Below are 21,688 nucleotides of genomic sequence, written 5' to 3'. Positions count from 1 at the left end.
TTATATTTCTAGGGGGGAATTATTTATGAGAAAAATAAAGATGATTAAGAAGAAAAATAAATTTGTTTAAAATCATGTAAATACACTGTAAAAAAGAAAGTTGCTGCCTTACATTTTTAAGTACAATCAACTTGAATGTTTAAGTCTTTCAACTTAAATTATATTATTAAACTGACTTTTAATAAGTTGAATCTTGTATAACAAAAAAAGTTGAAAATACTTTTGATATACTATTTAGACATAGTTATGTAGTGTTTATTAATCACTTTGGTCTATCATAACATCTTAACTAAATGTAATAATAATAATAATAATAATAATAATAATTAAATGGATAGTTCAACCAAAAATTAAAATTGTCATTATTTACTCAACAATTCAAGAAAGTCATACAGATTTAGAACAACACAAGAGTGAGTAAATTTAGAAATTTGATGTGAACTATTTTGTTAACTATTCTGTGTCCAACCCTGTTCAGTGTTCTCTTTTTTGCTGTATTTATTCAAAACTCCAACTGCACTTGGACTAAAACCTGAACAAACATACCAAGCTGTTACGTCACTATCTGGAATAATTAGTATTCACATTTCACATAAACAGTCTTTAAAATTTTATTGATCTACAATAACATCACAAGATGCACATATTTATACAAAAATAAAATCTAACAAAGTAAAAATGGTTGCACGCAGCAAGGTAGTGAACAGCACTATGGTCCATTAAAGTGTGTTAGAATTATTAAATGCATCATATATTAGGTCCCCTACTCTTTCAACATCCAACCTATGGGATTTCAAAATAATGCATTACAAGTGCTGTGGATTGTACAAGCATGGTGTGTTCACCATTTATTTGCATATAAACTCGTTCGAGCATCACATATGATTCTATTTTCAAACTGGAATGGTAGGCTATATTCATGATTGTGTGACACAAGTTTAAGGATCTTTACAATAGACTTTCAAAACCCATCCCACATTTTTACTTTTCCTTATTAAACTGTCATTCAATAATATCTTTGACAGACACACTACTTTTTAAAAGTCTGGGGTCGTTAATTAATTTATGTTTTTTTTTAAGGATGTCGTTTATGCTCACCAGCTGCATTTATTTAATTAAAAATACAGTAAAAACTGTAATATTTTTACAATTTATAATAACTGTTTTCTATTTGAATATATTTTAAAATACATTTATTCCTGTGATAGCAAAGCTGAATTTTCATCAGCAATAACTTTGTCACATGATCCTTCAGAAATCATTCTAATATGTTAATTTGGTGCTCAAGAAACATTTATCAATGTTGAAAACACTTGTGTTGCTTAATATTTTTGTAGAAATACTTCAATTTTTTCTAAAAAGTTCAAATAAACAGCATGTATTTGAAATAGACATCATATACTTTTATATAACAATGTGAATGTCTTTGCTTTTACTTTCGATCAATTGAATGCATCTTTGCTAAATAAAAGTGTCAATTTCTTTAAAAAAATAAAATGAAGTCTTACTATAAAATCTCAACCCCAAACTTTTGAACGGTGGTGAATGACTCATAAATGTAACAGATCAGATGACAGAACTCTTAAGTTTCATACCCCGAAAAGTGATGCTTCTCTTCCAACTGACATTCTCATCTTCCATAATTGTACATTCACTTTCTTTCTCAGTGTATTTCCTTCTGTTGCCTGTATCTTTGGTCACTGGGCCATTTGGACCACCACTGCTTTCCAGGCCTTTTCTTTGTCAAAATCCCTTAGTGTGCCATTTGATGTGTGTTGCTGAAAGAAAAGAATGAGATGGTGGAAAAGAAATGGTCCAACAACCACCTTGAGATCTTCCTTTGTTAATCACAACATCCCCCATGTGTGTTTTCACGGAATAAAAGGAGCGGAACAACTCTGCCATTCCAGTGTGATTGTGTTTCATGCTACATTTGACACTGTACAGTACAGTTTTCCTTTATTAATTTTTTTGCTAACATCATCTGCACAGTTATAGTCACATATAACGCACACAGTACAACATTTCCTGTACTCTTAAATTGACCTGTCAGTCATTGTATAGGGTGTATGTTTGTGTGTTTACCTCAAAGTGCTTTTTGTGTAGCGTGTCCCATTCAGTACCTCCCATGCGGAGCTGGCTCTTGTAGGAAGCACACTTTATTACGGTGGCTAACGTCAGCACCGCCTGCACCAGCAGCAGTCCCATCAGGACAAGCAGCAGTATGTCATACGTCTGCTGCATGCACATACATTCACATACTTAACACGCTTCAAACAACCTTCAAGATGGGTGTGAAGGTGAACATGTATCTGAATTCCTAGTTATAGTTAATAAAGGGATAGTTCACCCAGCCAAAACCTGTATGCTTCTTATCTGAACTGATTCAGCAGTGTTGTTATTGTAAACTATTAAAAAATGTTTTCTGTAAGATGAAAAAGAAAAAAGAAAAAAGATGAAAATTTGAAATGTTGCCTTGGCAACTAAATTTAAAACTAATAAAAAGTTTAATTTGTAGTATTAAAATGACTCAAATAAAAATAAAGGCTAAATAGAAATAGATTTAAAAATAAAGAGCAGCTCTCAATTAAAATACTGTTTGGTCACAAAACATGTCGGAAGCAATGATGTTTAATGATGTCATTGATATCCAACATGATTTCACTACTGCAGCACAGATTTTCATCACAGAGTAATAGTTTCAATATTTAATGAATGGAATAAGTTTAAATGCTTTTTTTTTTTTGGTTTTATTTTTTATGGCAGACATGCTCGCTATGAACTGTCATATGGAAAGTATGGTTTTTCATAGAAAAATAACATCATATTGGGTTTGGAGAACAAGAGGGCAATGTTATTTTAGTATTATTTATCTACTATTATAGTATTATTATTATTTTGGGAACTATATGGTTATCCGGACCACACCTATTTGGGTAGGGTGGGTAGGGTGGGTAGGGTTAGGGTTAGGGTTAGGTTAACCGTATAGTACATTTACGTGTGGTCACGATAACCGTATAGTACCTTATTTTGAATTACCTTTATTTTTTCCATTTTGAGTTAATTTTAATTTTAGTAATTGCATTACTGTTACTTTTGTCATTTCTATTATTTTTTTCTATAATTATCTTTAATTAATTTTCATATCAGTTTTAGGTTTAGTAATTTTAGTACTTCATTGTAAACATACTAATTTCAATTAGCTGCCAAGGCAACATTCTAATTTTCATTTAAGCTTTCAAGTTTTTCATCCAATATTTATATTTTATTTTATTTCAGCTTTATTTCAATTACCAATTTTTTTAAATAGTTTTAGTTTAGTTTGAGATTCTCAGTAGTTTGGCTCATTTTACTGACAATAAAGAGAACAGGATTGGCAGAAACCTCATTTTAACAGAATAATAAATCTGATATCATCATCTTAACCTTAAATGCTAAATACAATGTACTTCACCTTAGTTTTTTAGGTCAGGATGTAGAATCAGCAGATCTTAATCAGATTCTCAAATTTGTAATCCCACATAACACAGCATGAGGGCGAGTAAATAATTCACATTTTTGAGTGAGCTATCCCTTTAAGGAGTCAAAAAGGTTCAAATTTGTCATATTGCAACTAATTTGATTTGATTTGATTTGGTGCACAGAAATTACTCACCTTGACTAATGTCACTTCATGCAGAAAGATCTCAATAAAATTAATCACACTGCTGGACAAGAACCCAGAAGCAGAGAAAAGCAGTGGTGATGTCACACTACTAATAGCAATCAGCATCTCCACCTACAGCAGTGGAAAGAAAGAGAGAAAAAATAAAGAGAGAGAGAGAGAGAATCACACTAAAGAGAAAGCATGCAGGCAGCTAAATGAATGAGAATAGAGAATGTCCTTTAGGGACGTTTGATTGCGTTGCTTTATTGCTGGAGAGTCCCTGATGGTGACTCACCAGACTCTTGCTGGGGTATTCTGCCACCACATGGCTGGCAATGGCACTGGGGAAACACTGCAGAGGAATCACACCATCAAGAACCGAACGAAATCATTTATAATCTGAAATGGAATCGTATTTTATATAATAAGCTAAACTCACAGCTACCAGAATCCAGAAGAAAGTGACAGAAAGGTATGGTTCTGGGAGGAGAGCACCCAAATTGAGAGCAATAATTCCTCCGAATACAGCGGCGATGCCCAGTATAACCTCAATTACCTGCACCAGAGAAAGAGCAGCAGATCTACAGTGTTCTTTGTGTTGATTTACAGCGGATACAGACACATACACATATCTAATTTGTAGGCAACTCACGGCATAAGCCTTGAGAAGACGTGTGGGGAACGAGGCTGGGGTCGCAACCACAGGGCCATCAGACACTGGCTGGAGGAAAGAGATGGATGATAGCAATGAGGAAAAGAAAAAGAGCAGAGAAACACGAGCACATATAAAATGCAAATCACATAAGCTAGAGACAAATACAGTAAGTCATAGACATCTCACATGGTGATAATAGCTGGCAGGGATTTAGCATAAAAGGATTTTGCAGTTATTTTGCATTAAGACTGCAAGAAAAGTCTGTAAAAAATAGGACCCAAAGTACTGCATTAAAGGGATAGTTCACCCAAAAATGAAAATGCTGTCCTCATTTACTCACCCTCATGTTGTTCCAAACCTGTATGACTTTCTTTCTTCTGCTGAACACAAAAGAAGATATTTTGAAGAAAGTCGGTAACCAAACGACTGATGGACCCCATTGACTTCCATAGTAGGAAAAAAAAAAGTCCTTAAGTCCTTGGAAGTCAATGGGGACCAGCAACTGTTTAATTACCAACCTTCTTTAAAATATCTTCTTTTGTGTTCAGCAGAAGAAAGGAAATCATGAGGGTGAGTAAATGATGACAGCATTTTCATTTTTGGGTGAACTATCCCTTTAACTTTTCACAGGCGTTAAACCTGTATTTTTGAATTACGCACTGCATTGTGTTTAGGGTTTTAAGGAAATGTCCACAAATGTAATGGATAGTGTTCTGGCAGAAAATGACCAGTAGCTTTACATTTTCCTATACGGATTTATTTAACAGTGTGTCTCATGCAGAGTCAGATGGAAAATTAAGATAATTAAACTGAATCTTCTTAGAAATTTCAATTTCCACTAAGCAAGCACGATTCATAATGAAATATCGTAGATCATTTTCTGATTGATTACACAATTTGCATATACACAGGCAAAAATGATGATATACTGCAGTCAGTCGATACACATAAAAGGTCAGAAACACATTATACACACCTTGCAGTGTCTGCAACAGTCCTCCGCTGAGCGAGCTGATAGGATAACAGTACTAGCCGTGAGCACTTCCAGCACAATAAGCAGGAGCAGGTTAAAGTTAATCTTTAGGATGACAGACAGCAGTAACTGTTTTAATTGTATATTTTTACATGAACATACTGTCTGTAGAGCACTGTAACATGTGTAAACATGCAGTTTATTAAAGAAATAAACCTTATTTCTTCCAAATCCTTTAAAATGACTTTTGCTTTGCTATTGTCATATTATAAAATATACTAGGCTTGCGCAAAACCATTTAATTTGGATATTACCACATGAAACATATTTTTAGGTTACCTGACAAACATTTTAGGGGTATTAGAGTTGTGATGTTCTCACATTGATGGCTGAGGGACTAATGGCGAGTTTACATCCGAACCACACCAGACACGTGGTTGTCACAGCAAAGGATGACACGTAGACCAATTGAAAGTCTGAGACCTGTAAACATAATATAGGTTACTTACTGTATTTGTAAAAAATGTGAATAAGTAATTATCTACCACATGAAAAAAACTCAATCAGGGTGATTATACAGAAGAATACACCTTGATTTATAGCCATATGAATCGAAAACTTCATTGATGAACAATGTTTGAATAAATATTATATTGATTTATAGAATTAATGTAATACATATTATAGTTACATTGATACTTTCGCATTACTGTGTGTAAAGCAGTTATTCCAATAAAGATGAGTAGATAGAGATTTTAGATGAGTCTTATGTTCACCTGTAAAGCTGTGCAATATAACACAACAGAAAACCTTGGAATAATAGCCTTATACTCATAAAAAGTAGCTTTCCTACTGAATAATCTACATTGATTTTTTTTTTTCTGTATTATTTACTGGAAAAAATATCCACTTACTGCAACTTGTCTGTTCTTGGCAATAGCAAAGCTCACCACTGCAGCTGGAATACTCTACAAGCCACAAACAAAACATATATCATTGTCAAACTGACCAGTGGCCTCATCCATGAGTATGTAGAAGAGACACTCACAGATCCAGCAGTACAACGCAGGTAGTCCATTGCAGCTGGAAACACATTACCCATATAGAGAGAGAAAGCTGCCGCTATCAGCAAGCTGCTCTGGGGGTTAGATACAGATGAATTTAAGAAAAACAGTGTGTTAAGTCTCTTAGCCACAGGAGTGAAAATCTGCTGAGCCAAAGCTCTTACCCCTATGACAACGCTGTACAGCCAGATTCTGTAGCTAAAGCAGGGATGTAACGGCCCAGGCCGATCCAGCTGCAGGTCACTGGCCCTGACATCCACCGTGTAGCTGTCTCTCTCCAACCTCTCCCGCTCCAGATGCCGACTTAGCGTCCCAACCCCACTGTTTCGCTCCAGGGTGGACATCTGGGCATAGCTGAACACTTCCTGGGCTGATGCCTCGTCTCGTTGCATCCTGATATCCATGACCCCTAGAGAACCAATGCATTTAAATCACATTTGTTGACTAGGCAAGAAAAAAAAAGCACTGAGTGCAACCATTTACAGAAGCAGGTAAAGCATACGGCTTACATACTATTGACAGATCGCCATGTGATCCTTTTAATGACACACACTTGACTCATCCATATTGCCTTTAAATGGCATTCAATACATAACACTTTTTACTTTTCTAAGTGGATTTGAAGGTCAAACAATCACAAACCTACATATTTGAAGCATTAAACATAGTATTAAACATGAATATATTTTGGATTGCATTCATAGCTAGCAAGTTTGATTGAACTCTGATGAACTGATAAAATGTATATCTTGAATGCAATGCAAGTCACTTTGGATAAGCGTCTGCCACAACACATGAATGTAAATAATATATTGGCTGATATTGTATATTTAACAATAATGGATATTAATGTGGGTTATTACCTAATTTGCCATCCATCATTTCTGTAAAAAACAAAACAAAAAAAAACAGACATTACAATTTTCAAACATTATCCAACTCATTGTTCCCCCTGTTAGGTCTGAGCTTTGTTTATTGGATTTTTTAACAACAAACACAATGTACAATGTAACAAATTAAACAACTGAAATACATGAAAAACCCATTACCATAGCCCGGTTTATATGAAACTCACCCAGAAATGAATGAATGTATAGGCCAAATTTTAATGTCAGCCATAACATGGAAATAATTATCTGTAAAACGATATTGGTCAGATTTTTAATATCGTCCCTATAGCCATTCTGAACAACAACAACAAAAACAGCTAATGACAATCACACACATGGTCAATATTCTCCCCAATTTTAAAAGTGCCAGCCTGAACACATTTACTTCTAGCATCTTGTTTCATTAAATACATTTTCATAAAATTTTCCTTAATTAAAACATAGGGTGGACCATAAAACTCTGGCTTTACAGTGACATAACCGCAGCCTACTGAGTTTTCATCTCCGTGACCCGCTTTAGAAAAATCTAGCCTATTTTTTACAATTTAGAGACAGCAGGGCCTTGAAGGAGCTCCAAGAACACAAAACTGTACTAAATACACTATTTTCATCTCTGAAGTGATAAAATCATCATATGCGACCAATAATATGAGCTCTGAGTGTTTTACTAATAACTACCAATATCTCCATCTCCAGGGGGAGGGGGGGGAGAGAATATTTTTGGTCAACAATAAAGAAATAAAATGCAATCAAACAGCTCCCTCTTGAAAACCCACACGCACAATGAATATAAAGCACTTTCACGTTATTACGTAAACAGCCACAGGAACACAGAGCAATAAAGAGAATACAGTGCGGGGATAATGCATGAAGGCAATGATTCATAAAAAAAGTTTGAAAACACACCAACCCCTCCTCCCTCAGCTTATGCTCCACAACTTCATTCTGAGCCTCACTTTCTTCCCTCCATTCATTCATCTTATCTCTCCAACCCTCTTTATCTTAATCTCTGCTTCCCACTCACCTGCCTCCAGCTTCGTTTATTTCGGCTTAGCCCACCTGTTCCCCTGTTCCTGTGGAAGTCTAAGGTTTTAGTTGTACTTTATCTTCTTCCTCTTGTTCTTCTCCTCTCTCCACTCTCTCTCTGTCCCCTCCACTCCAAGTCAATAAAAACTTTTGGAACGCCTCAAAGCCTGGAACAGAAAGTTGCGAGTGTTGCCCTGCCAGCCAGTTTTAGCCAGTGAATGCAAATGGAGCGGAGATGGGGCTCAGATCAGGGGCTGCTGACTGAGGCCAGAGCCTCTTACTGCTCTGTTCAACTCAATGAGAGAACTCACACATAAATCAACACCCCCTCGCTGCCATACACACAGAGAAAGAATGCACACAACCTAGAACGACTTGTCCCATGTGCACACACAAACAGGCACCCACAATGCTTCTTTTTTCTCATACAGTACATGTATTACCAGTCAAAACAATTGTGTATTTTTGTGGAAACCGTGATACACTATTTTCAGGATTCTTTGATGAATAGAAAGTTCAAATTGATTTTTTTTTGTAACATTACATTGTCTCTACTGTCACTTTTGATCAATTTAATGTAGCGTTGCTGAAGAAAAATTATTTTTTTTAATCTTACATAACCCAAACCTATGGAATGGTAGTGTATCAAAGTTTCCACAAAAATATGAATCAGCGTAACTGTTTTAACATTGATAAGAATAGGCCCTAAATGTTTCTAAAACAACAAATCAGCATATTAGAATGATTTCTGAAGAATGGCTGTAATGGCCGCTGAAAATTCAGCTTTGCCATCAAAGAAATACATTATATTTTAAAAGATTAAAATAAAAAAAAAACTGTTATTTTCAATTGTAATAATATTTTACAATATTACTATTTTTACTGTATTTACTGACCAAAATAAATGGAGCCTTAAGAGCACAAGAGATCTATTTCAAAAACATTAAACAATTGTAATTATCCCAAACTGACCTGTAGTATATGGCAGAAAACAAGATACGCATATACAGTTCTTGTGCATAACAAGTTCAAAGCTGTGCAGTCCTGCACTTCTCTCTTGGCCCCTCCCACTTGTGCCTTTGTTTTACTGGAGTGGACAAAACAGACCAGAGAATTGGGACGTCCCATAGAGCTTCTATAACCAGTGGGCTCATAAACAGTATTTTGTCACACATACCTTTGAAGTGATTGAATCCAATCCATTTCTTTTGAGAATCATAAATATAACTGTGTACCACTGTTTGGTTTATAGGTATAAAAGAGATAAATAAGAGAAGAGTGAACATACTGTATGTGTACAAATTCTCACGGCTGTATTTGTTGCAATGCAACTGTTCAAAAGTGTCCTTGAAAGGCAGTATCCATGGAGACCATTTAAACAGCCCCCCTTCCAATGGCTGGCCACCACACTTCACTGCCCTCTGAATATGCTCAACAAAAAGATCACACGCTCATGTGGACACGTACACACACACACACACACCAGAGGCATGGCAAACCACTGAAATCCCTGCAGAAGCATTATTGATTCACTGTAACTTAGCTTTAAATAGGCATTTTAGGGGTTTATGAGGCAAGAGAGAGAGTGTAAAGTTTGTGGGCTGTAGCAAAGAGAAACTTAAATGTTTATTTTATTTTCACCTAAATCATAAGTAAAATGTCCCTATATTGGCCTGATGGGAAAGCTTACACACCATAAATACCTAGTGGTCCTTTAAAGGTAGGGTAGGCAATTTAAGAGAGGCTAATAATAGCAAGCTAGCGTTGAAAGCATTAAGGTGCGTTCATGCCATGTCATAATTACCACAATTACGTGATTTCAACTTGTAAAAAGCATTCATGTCCTCGTAGCGCTGCTGTTTGTTTACGCCGCCCGGTGACTGACTGTCTACAACTACACGCTGATGACGTGTGATGTCTGCGCGACAGGGTGGAAATATATATGTTGACAGGCAGGCAGGACATTGGACTGAATGCAATGATTGGACGGACTTTTTATTTTTTTGGTCCTGAGACTTCCACAGAAAAATATTTGTAGTAAATATATATATATTTAGACTTCGACCTTCTATTATTGATTGCTATCAGGATGTGAAGAGAGTTTAAACCAGAATAACAAAAAGTGTTCATGAAAAAGATTGCCTACCCTACCTTTTTAACCTTTAAAATATGAAAAATATTCTCATAAAGCTATATATGCTCTTGTAAATCATTAGCAATCTGGAGTCAAAGTAAAACAAACTATAAGGCATAATGGAGGGCATCTCTAACTCACAGGTTACTCCTTTCAGCCTGCAAACTGTGTCTCTTCAGCCCAGACCCCTTACCATTTGGTAACCACTTCCCACATAAAAGGACAATGCTTCTCTTGTTCCTTTTCCTTAAATCCCACTTTCTTTTCACTTTTCTGACTCATATATCCCTGTCTTTTTCATAGCATTCCTTCATGTTTCTCTCCTCCCCTGCTGCCCCTCTCACTCAATCACATCTGTTGTGCCTGTAAACATTGTCTGGTTTGCTGAGATTAAGTCTTCTTTAACACAGTGCAAACAACTTGAGGGCTGAGTTGCGCTCCAAAGTTACAAAAAGCATTCTCAGAAATCAAGAGAAATCAGCTAGCAGCATTAAAATCCAGCAAGCAGCATTATTAAGCTCAGTGGTTCTCAGATGGTAAGGAGCGTATGGCTCACAGGTCTGTTTTGATGCTGGACATAGGCTAAGAGAGGAAATGCTAAATGCAAGTAATAAAACCAACCATAGTCATGCGTGAAATAACAAAATAAATAGCCTTATTAAATTTAAAAAGTATAGGAGAAAATTCTTTATCTCTTTGCCATTTTATTTAATAAATTAAGTTGCAATTTATTTATTAATTTTATATATTATAATAACAAAATAAATAGCCAATTATTATGGAAGGCAGCTTGTTTCTATGTAAGCTTGTTTCCACCACGGAAATGTAAAGGTTAATTGCGACTTTTATCTCACAATTCTGTGATATAAACTAGCAATTCTTAGAAAAGTCAGAATTGCGAGAGAAAAGTCAAAATAGCGAGTTTACATTTTGCTACCTGACTTTATAACTCGCAATTGCGAGTTTATATCACACAATTCTGAGAAAAGAAGTCAGAATTACAAAGAAAAAAAGGTAAAGGTAAAAAGTCGCAATTAACGTACCTTTTTTTATTTTGTGTGTCAGAGAAACAAGCGCGCAGCCATCTTTAGAAATTTGTCTTTGAATATCCGTTTTTGCGGTAACGTTAGCTCTGTTTTTCTATGGCATCGTTGTCAAAGAGTAATTAGCTGGTAAAGTGGGTTTATTTATTGTAGAGTTAACTAGTTATCATGAGCATTGTAATGTTTGAAGCGGATATCATAACAAATGTCAGTAGACCGGGAAGATTTTAAAATGAGCGCTTCATTCATAAATTCATAAATCCATTAGATTCATGCTTCAAATACAAACCGGAAGACAGAATACAACGAGGCGAGACTCGAGAGCAGCGCTGAAAAGGGGCGGGGTTATTATATATTATTATTTTTTTAAACATAAATTAAATTAACATATATTATATAACACATATAATTAAAAAATAAAATAAATAGGTGTTCACAAACATATATAATTAAAAAATAAAATAAATAGGTGTTCACAAAATAAGTGTAGGAAAATGTATCTTATTGGTCAAACCGCTGAAATTCAATATTCATTTAGAAACCTATTTTGTGCAATAGATAGTTCTGGTTTTGGGTCACCACATGATGTCTAATATACAGTAAAATCTGGGTTCTGCAACACAAGAAAAAAAGGAAAAAGAAAAAGAAAAAGATGGACCTCCAGCCTATCCAGCCTATAAAAAAAAAATCCAGAATAAATATCCCTTGACTATAAAATACGACAAGAAGCATGAGTATTTTGTAGTAATCTTTATAAAGAACACTGATTTAGTCACCGAGTGACTAATGTCATTAGAGACACAGCACATCAGAACGTATTGCAGGCACATTCTGAATCAGTCGTTTCAGTCAGGGGATTCACAGCTACAATTCTGCAACTCCATGCTGATAATAATTCATTTTCCCAGACAAAACAGACCCCCGCACACACACACGTGACACGCAAGAGTGTAAAGTCAATGCAAGACATGACGACACCAACAAAACCCAAGCATGAAAATACTTACATGCTCATCTACATTTACAACAGTTAACAAGACTTCAAGAACACTTCTATTGTACATTATTGTGAGTTCTCGATGGAAGTCTTACGATGATGACGTTTTATATACATCTACTTACAGCTGGAGATCAACAGCTCCATGTGAGAGATTTCGATCGGATATTTACATTGGCAGCCACATTCTCCGCCCACATTTTACACACATGGTTGCTGATAATAAGAGCAATATCTGTACAACTGAGAGGCATCATTTCAATGCTCGAAAATACAAATCTAGGAAGCATATTTAGTAACATCTATAATCAGTGCTGACGATGATTGAGTTGTTTTCTATCCCAGAGGACTAACTCTTTGCACCCCTAAGCCATGATGTCCTACACCAGAAAGTGGAACCTGCTTGCTGTAGCGATCATAACAATGCCACTTTTTTGGGTCATCACATTTGCTGCTGTATTCCTTAATACCGCTTTAATATTCCAAGGTTAGTAGAGGTACTGCATCTAACAAAACCATTATCTGTCACAAGTGTTATTCCATTTTCAGACGACTTGCAAAATGGCATTGTTTCCTTTATGGCTGTAACCTAAAACACAGATCAAGTCTGTTGAGAAGAGATCACCACACGTCTTAGATGGAGAACTACGAGTGCATTGCTACTGCCCATGAATGAACACATTTAGATCGCACTGCTAGAGTCCTGGAGGAAGTGCACGTGTTAGGATCTCAGCATGCTTTGATGAGGTCTGGAGGTTTTAGACGATGGATCCCTTTGAGGATGACAGATGAATGGAGCGAATGCGTGTGGCTAGCGTCTTCTCCAGGTCGTGCAACACGTCGGGGCAGCAGTTATCCACCGGAGAGTTATAGAGCAACTGTTTAAATGGCTCAAGCTCTATGAGACCTGCCATGTTCTTCAGAAAGTAGCCCTCGATGTAGGCCGACAGCTCAGGTGCCTCCAGGAACTAACAGAGAAGCAGAGGAAAGAAAATACTGAGAATGTAAAGAATATTCCATATACATGCCAGATGGGGAAATTAAATCTAAGAACGTGAGATTGTAACAAACAGACTGCCATTACTTTAGCATGGTTGTAGATCTCCACACAAGTTTCGGTGTTGATGTTCTTGGCGCAGATGATCTCACAGTGTCTCTGTAATGCCTCCAGCTGGAAGAACTTAGATGCAGAGAGGAGCTGGAAAAGACGGGGAAAGGAGAGAATATAAAAATATAAACCTCAATATAAGGCTAATTTTATATTAGCCTAATATAACCATAAATGCCAATAAACAAGTATAAAATTTGTGTTTTATTGACAGCAAGGATGCATTGAATGTGAGAGTCAAGACATTTATAATGCAGCAGTCAGGTGGTACAGTGCTCTGTAAGTTGTTTATGTTCATTATTATTGTAATGTTATGCGCTTTGAGACATGAGGTAGTTTAACGCCGTCTCTTTAAAAGTGACACTTTTGTTTGCTCCCTGTTGTACGTGTTAATGTGTTTTGAAGGACGCTCTGAAGGGAGGGTGGGATCCTATGCTTTCAAAGCTAGCTCGCTATTGCTAGCCTCTCCGAAAATTGCCTACCCTACCTTTAAATATAAACATTCTAGATAACATAAGGACTGAAATGAAATTAATAATACTTACATCCATAACCTCAGTGTTTCTGATGTGAAGTGAATCCGTTCCACCAAAGTACAGATACTGCATCACCAGCTATAACGGAAAGCATCAGTCAGACGCAACAGATCACAATATAAAAATGAGCTTTCACTTTCAATAAAAGTTACCAAAAAAATAACAAGACTTTTCAGAGCATTAGTGTAGGAGCCAGACTGTACCTGAAATACATTGTATTTGACATGGCTGATTTCGATACAGGTGTTCTCAGCAGCTGGTCTGTTTGCTAGAAGTAATTTAAACCTTGGGTATAAGAAGGAGAAGTTAAAACAATGATAAACATAACATACTCTATACAGAGTAACTATAAAGGAAAATAAGCTGTTATTATGCCTCATATCTGTGTCATTAATAAGGTACTGTAATTCAAACAACAAAACACAATTGCATGCAATTATACAGTGATTCCTTTTAGTTGGATGCAGTACATCAACTGACCTGTTGGAGGCGGTGAAGAGCAAAACTTTGTGAGCGTAGAATGGCTTGCCCTCCACCAGGAAGGTCACATCTGACATCTCCTTGTTGTTTAGAAAATGAGGATCTGACACACAAATATATCACAGATGTATTCTTACTAGTCGCAATTGTCATCTGCGGAAATCGACAGCATGCCACAGTTGCTGTCAATAGAGCTCAAAGTGTGCAAACAAAAACGAAAATTCTGTCATCATTTACTTCTCAATTCTCACAATGTTCCAAACCTATATTACTTTCTTTCTGCTGTGGAACATAAAACGAGAATGCTTTCAAGAAAGTTCTGGTTGTTTTTTTCATCCAGTTACAAAGAATAGGGAAAGGGGAATGGAGCTTTTAAAGATGCAAAAGCACCACAAAAGTAGACAAAGTGAATTGAGTCTACTGAGGCCAGAAACTGATATTTAAGTCTCTATTTACTGAAAATCAGCCCTAGATCTCCTTGAAATATATGCGAGAGTATATGTTCTGTGAATGCATTGTTCTCTTGAGTCAGATCTTTTGAATTAATTGTTTGATCCAGTTCACAAAAGTGGCCTTAATGATTTGTCTGTGAATCGGACTCTTTCAGGACATGTTCTTTTACCATTTATATATATATATATATATTTTTTTTTTCTAATTAGCTTTTAATTTGAGTTTTTATTTCAGTTTTTAATTAAACTAAAACCTTTTATATCAGCTTGCCAAGGCAACTATTTTTTAACATTAAGTTTTTCATATTTTGTTTCAGTTTTATTCATATTAACGGAAATTACTTTTATTGGTTTTCATTGTTTTTAACCATAGCAAAACTAACAAAATTATAATGCAGATGGAAATGAATTAAAATAAAAACTGTATTTAATTGCGATACGTCCTTCAGAATGCCTCCTTTTGTGCTCCACAAAAGAAATAAAGTCACACGGTATGGAATGACATGAGGGTGAGAAAATGATGACAGAATTCTCATTTTTGTGTGAACAATCCCTTCAACTTGCATTTAAAAATATTTTTTTAATAGCGGAACCACCCACAAATGACATTTTCACTTGACATTTTATTAATGAAGAGAGTGCTCAGTTGAATTCAAAAAGATACATTTGTTCTGGTCATAAAAAGCTTGCAGTTGATTGTATTTTACAGAGAGCACGGCACAACCTGATATCTGGTGCTACATACCCAGTCTTGACGTCTGTTTCCTCTTGATCTCGGTGAGTTTGGGGATCGGATACGGCCCGTAGCACTGAGTAAATAAAACAGCCAGCTGCTGACTAATAACTTCATTCTGCAAACCATGGGAAAGAGTAAAGTGTAAGACCCCTCTCATCAAGTCCCATTAGAAAACAACACATTTTGACTTGCTTGAGGGTGTTAGCAATGCAAATGTAAGGGTTAATATGTATATGTGTGAGCTTGCATAGCAAAATCACAGCATCTGTTATTGAGAGGTATCAATGCATGGTGTTTTTTGGGATCGGTACTTTGTTATAGAGGTGAGACAAGTGCGTTGCGTGCAGGAAGATTCTTAAATCCCTGTCAGATCGCTCCCTCGGCAGTTTGAGCGATCAGCTTCTCTGAAAGATTGTTAAAGGTTCCTCATCAACTTGACATTTCTCTCACCCGGCCTGCTTCTGTCTCTACAAATCACCTGCTGTCAGCACAGCACCACTATTTCCTCTCTCTCTCTCTCCACCGTTTCTTCTCTTGGTCTCTCACTCTTTGTACTAACAAGCAGACACACATTATTTGTGAAGGTTGAGCAGGGAGCGGAATCTGTCAGTCATCCCTGCAGGGTTCAGAGGAAGGTTCCTTGACTCCACCATAGATCAACCTTGACAAACACACTCACACATACACCTACTGTTGCCCCAATGGAAGGAAGTCCACGTTTATCTTTACTTCGTGTACTGTCTAATATGCTGTAGAGGGAGTAGATATTGACGTGAAGTAGATATAATGGTCAGTGTCTAAGGATTCTTTTTAGCACCCTAGGTTTCAAAGCAAAGCTCACTATTACATAACACTGTGGGAGGACGTCAACAGAACGCCCAATTCAAATTATGTGAGCTTCTGCCTTCACTTCCTGTTTTGAAGAACCAATGTGTTCCCCAGGGTTCTGGACTCTAAAGATTCTGAGAGAAGTAATCATAAATCTCAGGCAAGCTACTAGCAACACCAAGATCACAGGTTTGATTCCCAAGGATTTCACATATTTTCACATTTCAGTTGACAAGGCAACATATTACATTTTTACAGTTTTTGTTTTGTTTTTCATCTAATATTTATATATTTTAGCTTTATTTCAATGAATGATTTTCAGTAGTTTTAGTTAACCATAACAACACAGAGCAAAATTATGAAGAAGAAAACTGGAAGTGAAAATGAATTTAATTAGTTAAAATAAAAATAAAACTATAAATCTTCAATGCAATATTAACTATAACGTAAAAAAAGAAAGAAATTAGCACTGCAGTCTGTGAAACATGGAATATGTCTAGTTTAGTTGTTATAATTGGGCTCAAGCAAAAATGAAACGAATGAAAAACTACAGGTGAAACTCAAAAAATTTGAATATCGTGCAAAAGTGAATTTATTTCAGTAATTCAACTTAAAAGGTGAAACTAATATATTATATAGACTCATTACATGCAAAGTGAGATATTTCAAGCCTTTGTTATAATTCTGATGATTATGGCTTACAGCTTATGAAAATGTTCAAAATTTCTGAGATTTTGAATTTGGGGTTTTCATAAGCTGTAAGCCATAATCATCAAAATTATATCAAATAAAGGCTTGAAATATCTCACTTTGCATGTAATGAGTCTATATAATATTAGTTTCACCTTTTAAGTTGAATTACTGAAAAATAAATGAACTTTTGCACGATATTCTAATTTTTCGAGTTTAACCTGTATTTATGAACCACTATGTGTATACTGTGAACTGAAATTAAAAACCAAAATTCAAAGAAAATAAATAAATAAACCTAGTGACATTTTAAAACTATAATAACCATGTTCCAAGATGAAGAAATATGAGGTCAAATGTAGAAATTTTTGCTTGAAAGTTTTGCTTGTGTGTTAGTTCACCTTGCTGGCACGCAGGATCTGGAACATGAGTGGGAGGCCGTGTGTTATGAGTTCCTCTGTGTACTCCTCCTCTTCAATAGAGCTGAACTCTTTCAGCAGACCCTGGATCAGCGGCCGCCGGTGCTGCAGGAAACAAGTTCGCAGGGACTCCAGCCAGGTGTGCAGCGTCCAAGGCACGCCTGATACACACAGAATGCATGACAATCACCTTTCTAATTTTTAACAAGTAGGAATGTTATGCGTTCAGTAATGTGGAGTTGACTTTGATTTATGGCAAAATTATGGTTGGAAATATTTCTCTTATGTTCATCAAGGCTGCATTTACAAAAATACGGTAATAATGTGAAATATTATTACAATTTAAAATAACTGTTTTCTATTTTAATATATTTTAAAATATGATTTATTCCTGTGAAGTCAAAGCAAAATTTCCAGCATCAGTCTTAAGTGTCACATGATGCTTCAGGAATCATTCTATATGCTAAGTTGGTGCTGAAGAAGCATTTCTTATTATTATCATTGTTGAAAACATATGTACTGCTTAATATTTTTTAGGAAACCACGATAAAAAATTTTTTTGGGGTTCTTTAATGAGAAAGGAACAGTATTTATTTGAAAAATAAATCTTTTGTAAGATATCAAATGTCTCTGTATTGTCACTTTTGTTCAATTTAATGCACCCTTGCTTAATAAAATGCTTAATTTCTTTAAAAAAACACCTTTTGAATGGGAGTGTACTGTATGTACATTTTTACATTTTCTTAATAAAATATCTGTAGTGCTTGCCTATGCAAATTCTTTTGGCACAAGCCAAAAAAGCCCAAATATTATAGTGTCCAGATATAACTTGGGTCCCTCCTTCAATGCAGGTCCATGCAAATTGTGCCAATTTTATTGCCAATTTCAGTCCAAAATAGTCTAATCGTTTAGTAAAGCAATAGCACACCTTAACAAGCTATTCATAACCTTAAGCTACATGTACTGTAAGCATTAGCGCTGTGTAAATTCTAACTTAAGTTGTGCAAATTCATTGTAATACCATTATTTTATTACTGTAGATACTATAAGAGCACTGACCTAGACTTCTGATGTCCAATGTGATGTCGACATAACCATGTTCAGAGCTGTGATACATCGCCTCTCTTAGAGCTTTGAGTTTGGCTTTCCCTGTGCGGGATGCTTCAATCTTGAGGGAATTCCTCTCTTCCATCTCTGATCCCTCAGCCAAGATCTCCTGCAGAGACAGAACATCCGCCTTCCCCTTTTCCGACTGCGACAGAAGCTTGCAGAACACGTTCCTGCAGCACGAGGATGATACAATTTTGCAGGTTTTATTAATAAATTACGAGACTGTGTGTGTGTGTGTGTGTATTTGACTGGTGCGTGTGTGCGTGTTACCTGTGTCCATGCGCAGCAGCCAGGCTGTAGGAGTTCATGTCCCCTTGTGGTGCGGTGGAGATGCCGTTGCGGTACATGGTCCCGACCATGGGGTCTGCTCCTCTCTCCAAAAGCAGACTGACCAGCTCAAAGTTTCCTACAGCAAACAAACTGCTGAGTCTTCTCTTGTGGCCTAATTCAGTAATTGGAGAAGGAAGTGGCGCTGTTGTCCGCAGTCTGCAGTGTGAGCTTTCTTACCTGCAGCGGAAGCTAACTGCAAAGGCGTCTCGGTGTAGTTCTCCATCCCGTCCTGCAGAGAGCCCTCCACGTTAGCTCCAGCGTCCAGCAGGAGCTGAGATAAAAGGAAAGAGAGAGGTTTTAACTAGTTTATCAACTTTCCGCTGAGATTAAAGGGTTAGTTCACTCAAAAAAAGGAAATTCTGTCAACAATTACTCATTTCGTTCCAAACCTTCAGAACACAGAATTTCTGTCCCTCTATTGAAAGTCTATTCACCCAAATCTATGAACACTACAAAGTGTTCATAAAGAGATCATTAAAGAAATCCATATGAATTGAACAGTTTAATCCTAGTCTTCTGCAGATCGCTTAATAAAATAAACTGGTTTAATTAAGATTTTCATACACATATAAATATTGATCTGTTAACTTACACAGAGCACTATACATGTGTATAAAAACCTAAATTAAATCTGTTCATCATATAAAGCGATCGTTTCTCTTCGGAAGCCTTAAATCGCTCAATTCATATGGATTTCTTCTTTATGAATGTTTTGAATCGTCAGTGTTATAGGTAAATAGATTTTGTGTTTTGAAGATGAATGAAAGTCTTATGGGTTTGGAACGGCATTAGACTGAGAAATTGATGACAGAATTTTCATTTTTGGGTGAACTATCCCTTTAATAAGAGGCATTAGCTCAGCCAAGAGACAATGACAGTGAAATAAGCAAACACATAATGAATCATAATGGTTGTATGACTTAATGATAAATTGAGAGAGCACCAAGCACTCCAATTCATGCAGACAAGGTTTTCAGGAGAAAACTGAAGCATACGCTACAGGACTTTTATCCTGACTCAGTTGTTTGGCTCAAAAATCTGCCGAAAGGACGGGGTGGGAGAGAGGTCACTACCTGCACCACGGGGATGTGCTGGTGAAGTATGGCGAAGGTGAGAGGCGTAGCCTGCCGGGTCTCTGGGAAGACTGAGGGGTACTTTTGCACTGTGTTTGGCACCTACGGGAGGTACAGGGGACAGAGCAGGGCACAAATGAGAGAGATGGAGACCTTTAAAAACCTGTCCTGGGAAAAGCGCAGAGACGCTGCGCTCAGCTGAAAATATGGAGATAGGAGAGGAGCTTTGACCTTTTTGCCACTTTATAGGAGCTGCCTGCACAGCATATTCATATACAGCATATACACACACACACATATATATATATATATACACTATCATTCAAAAATTTGGGATCTGCCCAAAAGATTTCTATTTCAAATGAATGCTTTTCTTTAGAACTTTCTATTCATCAAAGAATCCTGGAAAAAATGATCATGGTTTCCATAGAAATATTAAGCAGCAACTGTTTTTTAACACTGACAATAATAAGAAATGCTTCTTGAGCCCCAAATCAGCATATTAGAATGATTTCTGATAATAGAAGACATTGATAATAATAATATTGTCAATATTAATATTATTATCAATAATGACTGTAGAAAATTCTGCCTTCCTATCACAGGAATAAATTAAACTATCAAAAAAAGGCCGATTCTCACCAAGGATGATAAAGGTATAGTTTTAAAATATTGTTCTAAATTTTAAAGTCCAAACCATAACTATAATGATAATGATGACACAAGAGGAATGATATCATTGCAGTTACAGTACTTTCAGAACGTTTTTCCAGCTGATGAACGACAAAACTGTAGTGTGTGCTTATAATAAACAGAATGTTATCATTCATTGGTGCGGACACAAATATAGTATTTGTTACAGTTATCATTATTGGTGTTAACGGGCCTTAAAACTATTTCACAATATTATGGTTTTTACTGTATTTCAATCAAATAAATGCAGCCTTGGTGAGCATTTGAAAGGCAGTGTCTATATAGTGAGTGAGGTTTACACTTTGAAAAACTGGGATTGTGTTAATTAAAACTTGGAAATTAACATTGATGTTTGCTTTAGGAAATTAAAAAAAAAAAAAATTAAGAAGTTCAAAGAAGAAGAAATATTTACGATTCTACACTATTTTAGATCATTAATCAATTAAAGCTAGGAGTAGGCAATGTTTTTCATAAATACTGTTACTGTTACAGTGTTATACTGTTTGAATCTCTCTTCACATCCTGATAGCAACCAATAATAGAAGTGGTCTTCTATGGAAGTCTCAGGACCAAAAAACGTTTGTCCAATCATCGCATTCGGTTCGAATCAAAGCCAAAATGAATCTGCAGCAGTCAGGAGGTACAAGTCAGAGCTCTGTAAGTTGTTTACGTTCATTATTATTGTAATGTTATGTGCTTTGAGACATGAGTTAATTTAACGGCATCTCTCGTGATGCTTTGCAGACTTTGCTCTGGCTGTGTGTGTTCACGTGTTTTGAAGGAGGCGTGGCTTCAGAGACGCTCA

The 21,688-nt window shown here is 36.1% G+C and overlaps 2 protein-coding genes across 7 annotated transcripts in view; both read right to left on the bottom strand.

Annotated features, from left to right (window-relative positions):
* Positions 1 to 589: 589 nt before the first annotated feature.
* Positions 590 to 9,327, bottom strand: mlc1 (modulator of VRAC current 1). Of its 5 annotated transcripts, none has more exons than XM_079874489.1 (13): positions 9,227 to 9,327; positions 7,202 to 7,222; positions 6,503 to 6,747; positions 6,323 to 6,412; positions 6,189 to 6,242; positions 5,656 to 5,757; positions 5,278 to 5,379; positions 4,299 to 4,367; positions 4,086 to 4,202; positions 3,942 to 3,998; positions 3,656 to 3,778; positions 2,086 to 2,238; positions 590 to 1,778 (listed from the first exon to the last, which is right to left on the bottom strand). In XM_079874489.1, exons 1-13 carry the CDS (start codon positions 9,273 to 9,275, stop codon positions 1,698 to 1,700), a joined length of 1,263 nt encoding a protein of 420 aa, XP_079730615.1. In that variant the 5' UTR covers positions 9,276 to 9,327; the 3' UTR covers positions 590 to 1,697. The 5 variants fall into 5 exon arrangements, with proteins under 5 accessions (XP_079730615.1, XP_079730618.1, XP_079730616.1 ...); XM_079874492.1 differs by lacking the exon at positions 9,227 to 9,327 and adding an exon at positions 8,253 to 8,541; XM_079874490.1 differs by having other exon boundaries at positions 591 to 1,778; positions 2,086 to 2,235; positions 9,227 to 9,310.
* A 2,845-nt stretch (positions 9,328 to 12,172) lies between these two features.
* The window catches only part of btbd11b (BTB (POZ) domain containing 11b), a 63,369-nt gene continuing 53,853 nt past the window's right edge, over positions 12,173 to 21,688 (bottom strand). Inside the window, exons 7-17 of one of the 2 annotated variants that reach the window (XM_079874472.1) lie at positions 20,191 to 20,292; positions 19,295 to 19,388; positions 19,058 to 19,193; positions 18,737 to 18,957; positions 17,660 to 17,838; positions 15,750 to 15,855; positions 14,553 to 14,655; positions 14,276 to 14,357; positions 14,082 to 14,150; positions 13,513 to 13,626; positions 12,173 to 13,396 (exon numbers count right to left, since the gene is read on the bottom strand). In XM_079874472.1, the coding sequence (XP_079730598.1) occupies positions 13,187 to 13,396; positions 13,513 to 13,626; positions 14,082 to 14,150; positions 14,276 to 14,357; positions 14,553 to 14,655; positions 15,750 to 15,855; positions 17,660 to 17,838; positions 18,737 to 18,957; positions 19,058 to 19,193; positions 19,295 to 19,388; positions 20,191 to 20,292 (1,416 nt within the window). In that variant the 3' untranslated portion in view covers positions 12,173 to 13,186. The remainder of the gene's footprint in view (positions 13,397 to 13,512; positions 13,627 to 14,081; positions 14,151 to 14,275; positions 14,358 to 14,552; positions 14,656 to 15,749; positions 15,856 to 17,659; positions 17,839 to 18,736; positions 18,958 to 19,057; positions 19,194 to 19,294; positions 19,389 to 20,190; positions 20,293 to 21,688) is intronic. The other variant, XM_079874473.1, reaches the window with a different exon arrangement.

This window comes from Squalius cephalus, assembly GCF_949319135.1.
Source record: "Squalius cephalus genome assembly, chromosome: 6".
Lineage (NCBI taxonomy): Eukaryota > Metazoa > Chordata > Actinopteri > Cypriniformes > Leuciscidae > Squalius > Squalius cephalus.
Note: the sequence above shows the minus strand (reverse complement) of the source record. Positions and strands in the feature narration are given on the sequence as shown.